We start from the raw sequence: 5,196 nt of genomic DNA, 5'->3' as shown, positions 1-5,196 counted from the left end.
TCGAAGAGCCTGCTTGACTGGCTTGAATCCTTTTAGGATATTTAAGCTGTGCTCAGCCAGCCTACGTGGGATTTCTGGCATGTCTGAAGGGTGCCAGGCGAAAATGTCCCAGTTCTCGCGTAGGAACTCTCGCAGTGCAGCGTCGACATCAGGGTTTAATTATGCCCCGATGGAAGCTGTTTTTGTAGGGTCCATTGGATGGACTTGGAATTTGACTATTTCGTCTGCCGGTTTAAAGGAGGTGGACTTGGATCTTTTATCGAGTATCACATCGTCCCTGTTCACCATGGAGCGCAGCGCAGTTAGTTCCTCGGCCGCTAGGGCTTCGGATAGTGCCTCGAGGGCCAGTGCGGCTGTCTTATTTTCGACGCAGAGTGCTATGTCTAGATCACTAGCAAGAGTGATGATTCCGTTGGTCCCGGGCATTTTGAGCTTCATATACCCGTAATAGGGTAACGGGGCCACTTGGAATGTAATTTCTTCGGACCTGTAATTATCCGTGTGCCGAATGCCACATCTAGTGTGATTTTCCCAGCACAGCATGCTTCCCGACTGGGGATGATTCCTCTAAAGGTTGTGCTACTATGCTCAATGCGGCTCCAGTCTATTTCCATCTTTTGAAGAGTTTCCTCATAGATGAGGTTTAATCCGCTGCCGCCGTCCATGAGTACCTTGGTGAGTCGAAAGTCGTCCACGATTGGACTGAGGACCAGTGCGGCTGGTGCTCGGGCTGTTCGGAATTTGGGTTCGTCACTGGCATTGAAGGTAATAGCCGTGTCACTCCAAGGATTTATTTCTGCTATGTGGCAGATTTCGGCCATGCTGCGGAGTGTTCGCTTGCGTCTATTATTTAATGCGAAGGTCTCAAATACCGTTGACACCGTATTGTTGTCCGTGGGATGGTTCTCTTTGGTTTTTGGGAGGAGTAGATCCTCACCACTTTTGGCCACCTGCCGGAGTATCCAACATGCTCTAAGGTTGTGCGTTGGTATTGCATCCGCTGTACTATGAATTTTGCAGGGTCCGTTGAGCCATCCCTCCAGTATGGTTCCTTGCCCAGTAAAGGGCTTTTGTTTTTTGGTAGTTAACCCAGGTGTATTGTGATAATGCACCCTTTTATTTCGGACTGGGTTTGTATTCGGGGCCGGATTATCCCAAAATTTTATTTCGGTTTTCCAGGCGCTTTCCATCGCACAGTACTTTCGTACTATGGACACCAAGTCGTCAAAGCGTGTAATTTCGCGGCGACTTATGGCATTGAGGATTCCCTTGTCCGTGCAATTATTGCAAAAGAATGAAATTGCATCTTCCTCGCGGCAGTCCTTTATCCTGTTCATGACTAGGAGGAATCTGGCCCAGTAATGGTGTACTGTTTCTTCGGGCTCTTGCCTAATGTGGGATAGATCGCGTATGTTTGGGTGGGTGGGTGGAATTGAATCCGAATCCTCACCTGATCTGAGACTCAGGGGCCAAGGAGTTTCCAAACTCGAAAGTTTGGATTCTTGGATGTTTTCTGATAAATCTAGCCCGCTGCCTGATTCTAGGTTCAGGCCTTGAGTGACGTCCTCCCCTCCGCGGGTATCCGTCTTGGAGGGATCGGGAATCCGGACATAGCTAGTCCTTAAGATAGATGAAGGGTTGCCGCATTGTTCCTCCACCACTGCAACGTGATGGGTGACCTGGGGAGAGTTAATCTCTCTCAGAACGGGTTTAGGCCCAATCTGATCGTAGTCTGTAGTGACTGCCAGGACGGCGATGCGATCCAAGAGCTCGTTCAGGGAAGAGAGCTCCATTGGATCTAACTGCTCGGCGAGTTCCGAGTTGACGTGAAGATTGCTTTCGATGACCCGAGAAGTCATCGTCGGCGCAGCGACCGAACAGGCGGTCGTAAGAAAACCACCTAGCCGGCGAGTTTGGCCGATAGCCAAAGCTCCCTCAGCGATAGTGCATCTTTAAAGACGAGATGAGACATCCTTCCTGGTGGCGACGTCACAGCGGAACTCTCAATGAAAGCACCAATGTCGGTGTCAAAACCGGCGGATCTCGGGTAGGGGTCCCGAACTGTGCGTCTAGGCCGATGGTAATAGGAGGCAGGGGACACGAAGTTTTATCCAGGTTCGGGCCCTCTTGATGGAGGTAAAACCCTACGTCCTGCTTGATTAATATTGATGATATGTGTAGTACAAGAGTAGATCTACCACGAGATCAGAGAGGCTAAACCCTAGAAGCTAGCCTATGGTATGATTGTATGTTGTGATTGTTGTCCTACGGACTAAAACCCTCCGGTTTATATAGACACGGAGAGCGTTAGGGTTACACAAGTTCGGTTACAAAGGAGGAGATATCCATATCCGTATTGCCTAGCTTGCCTTTCATGCCAAGTAGAGTCCCATCCGGACACGAGACGAAGTCTTCAATCTTGTATCTTCGTAGTCTAACAGTCCGGCCAATGGAGATAGTCCGGCTGTCTGGAGACCCCCTAATCCAAGACTCCCTCAACGCCGATAACGCCCACACGTGTGGGCGTTAAGGGGTATGCCCACACATTTTGTGTGGTGTCTAAGGGAATTAGCCCACACGTCTACGTGTGCGCAAAACAAGTAATGCTCACACGCCTCTTTTTTTCCCTCTCGGTCCCTCTTACACGCATGCGTGTGGGCAAAATAGATAATGCCCACACGCCCGTACGTCAGGCCTCCTACCTCATGGTACCGCACGCCCCGCGTGACAGGCAGCACGCGCCCTGCAGTTGCCATGGTCCGGTCCCTCTTCCATGAACTGCAGTTGCCATGTCGCTGAACTACAGTTGCCATGTCAGACAACTACAGTTGCCATGGTTGCTCAACTGCAGTTGCCATCTCAGGTCAAGTGTCAGATGCCATTTTTGGACAACTGCAGTTGTTGCCATGTATTGTCTGTTTTACTATAGTTGCCATGATTTGAAAACTTGGTTGCCACCTACTAACACTAGGCAGTTGTCATGTATGGTATGCTTTACTGCAGTTGCCATGATTTGAAAACTTTATGAGTTGCCACCTACTAACAATAGGCAGTTGCTGTGTAGCGCTACAAAAAAACATGGCAAAATAACATGTTCGGTTAAAAAGAGAGTTATCATCTGCTTACAAGCACACTAGGGCAGTTGCCATGTACCCTACAAAACACATGGCAACTGACATGTTCGGGTAAAAAGAGAGAGTTGCCATCTACTTACAAGCACACTAGGACAGTTGTCATGTACCCTGCAAAGCACATGGCAACTGGCAGCTTTGCGTGTGGGAGAGGAGACAGACGTGTGGGCGAACTGCTAAACGCCCACACACCAGCCTCTGTGCGTGAGTGAAAACTGACGTGTGGGCGAACTGCTAAATGCCCACACACCGGTTCCTCCGTGTGGTGAAAGCGGACGTGTGGTCGACCGAATGAATGCCCACACACCAGCCTAGTCCTACGTGGCACCACAAACATGCTAAGATTCATGCAAACACAAACGGATATGGTTCCACGCGTGTGGGTGAGATGCAAACGCTCATGCGTGTGGGCATTAGTTTTTCCATTATTTTAAGATCGAACGCATCGCACTTGAGCGGCATGTCACGATCCTCGGCGTATGTATCCCATGGATCCACGATGGAACTCCGTGCACGTGCGCGTTAGGTCAGAAGAGAACTTGAGCGTGAGCGGTTGCCATGGATCCACGATGGAGCTATGTACGGATGCATGTCCCTGCTAATTATATCGGCGGCGTTGTGTTGTGTGTGGCGGCAACAGGGTCTACGACGACGAACGAGACGATGTGAGGTGCCAGCTCTGGCCTTGGGTGGGGTGTCCGTCGGGGGAGACGACCGATGTGGAGTTGACCTTTGCTCATGAAATGGAATTGACGTGTGGCCAGCCGCACCGGCAGCGATATGTAACCATGCATGGGATGGATGCCCATGACCACAGCGCAAGAAAAGGAAATTAAGCTGTTTCATGTCGGGCCTTGCCTTTCCAGTTTGTCCCAAGAAAACAAAATCAATGCTCACAAGTGCTACTTGAAGCATTTTGAAGCACTAGTTTATTTTTTTACCACGTATTTCACGAATGTGGCCTCATAATGAAAATTTGCAAACACTTGAAATATTTGTTAAAATTTACCAAAAAAATTCAGAATTTTTTATTTTTCTAATTTTTTAATTTACTGTTCATTCAAGCTCGTTTGAGCTCGAGCTCAGAATGGTACTTTCGACAATGTCCGAAGTACTTCCAGAAAATGGAGATCAACTGCTAATCTCCGAAGGAGACACTGCATAGCATGGGGTAGTAGACGTATAATTTCACCACGTGGAAGCAAGACTGCAATTCTTTTTCGGGCGACCATCAGATCTAGTTTAGCAATTCTTGTTTCAAAAAGAAAAAGATCTAGTTTAGCAATTTACTAATTTTCTCTAAGAAAAGCTTTGTTGATCTTTGTTGATCATTCATGCACACACAGGCACAACACTCCGAAATGAAAAAAGTGGAGCCAACAGCTCCTTAATTCGAGAAAAAGGAACGGGCCCAACTGTCATTATTACCCGGTATGTTCAAAGCATTGGCGCACGTACTCCATGTGTTTCTTCTTCCCCCGTACGCCCATCATGCTCCATGTGCCCCAACTCCATGGGAGTATATAGACAGAGGCAGCCTGCTTGACTCTCCCCACACCAAGCTTACATCGATCGTCTCCTTGACTCGTGACTCGTGACTCGTGAGCAACTCATCCAAGAGAGAGCAATGGATGATGCCGTGGAGCTGTCATGGGGGGCGCGGTGCTTGGGGCTGGCCTTCTTCAGCCTGTCCATCTTCTCGGTGGCGCTCGGCGCTGTGCTCCTGCTCGTCCGCCGGTGGCCCAACCCCTGGTGCGGCTGTCACGTGTGCCGGGCTTACCTCACGGGGTCGTGGGCCAAGGAGTTCACCAACCTCGCTGACTGGTACGCGCACCTGCTGCGCGAGTCGCCGACGGGCACCGTCCAGGTCCACGTCCTCGGCTGCACCGTCACCGCCAACCCGGCCAACGTCGAGTACATGCTCAAGACCCGCTTCGACAACTTCCCCAAGGGCAGGCGCTTCGCCGCGCTCCTCGGCGATCTCCTCGGCGGTGGCATCTTCAACGTCGACGGCGACGCCTGGCGCCACCAGCGCAAGATGGCCCGCCCCGAGCCCGGCAGCGCG

At 50.4% G+C, this 5,196-nt stretch overlaps 1 protein-coding gene across 1 annotated transcript; it reads left to right on the top strand.

Moving 5' to 3' along the window:
* Positions 1-4,699: 4,699 nt before the first annotated feature.
* Positions 4,700-5,175, top strand: LOC125531067 (cytochrome P450 94C1-like; the record flags this gene model as incomplete). The annotated part of the gene is given in 1 exon segment (XM_048695475.1): positions 4,700-5,175. A coding segment is annotated over 1 exon segment (417 nt), but the record flags the coding sequence as incomplete, so codon positions are not given.
* Between the last annotated feature and the right edge of the window lie 21 nt (positions 5,176-5,196).

This window comes from Triticum urartu, unplaced genomic scaffold (genome assembly GCF_003073215.2).
Source record: "Triticum urartu cultivar G1812 unplaced genomic scaffold, Tu2.1 TuUngrouped_contig_6775, whole genome shotgun sequence".
Lineage (NCBI taxonomy): Eukaryota > Viridiplantae > Streptophyta > Magnoliopsida > Poales > Poaceae > Triticum > Triticum urartu.
This window is presented reverse-complemented; position numbering and strand designations above follow the sequence as displayed.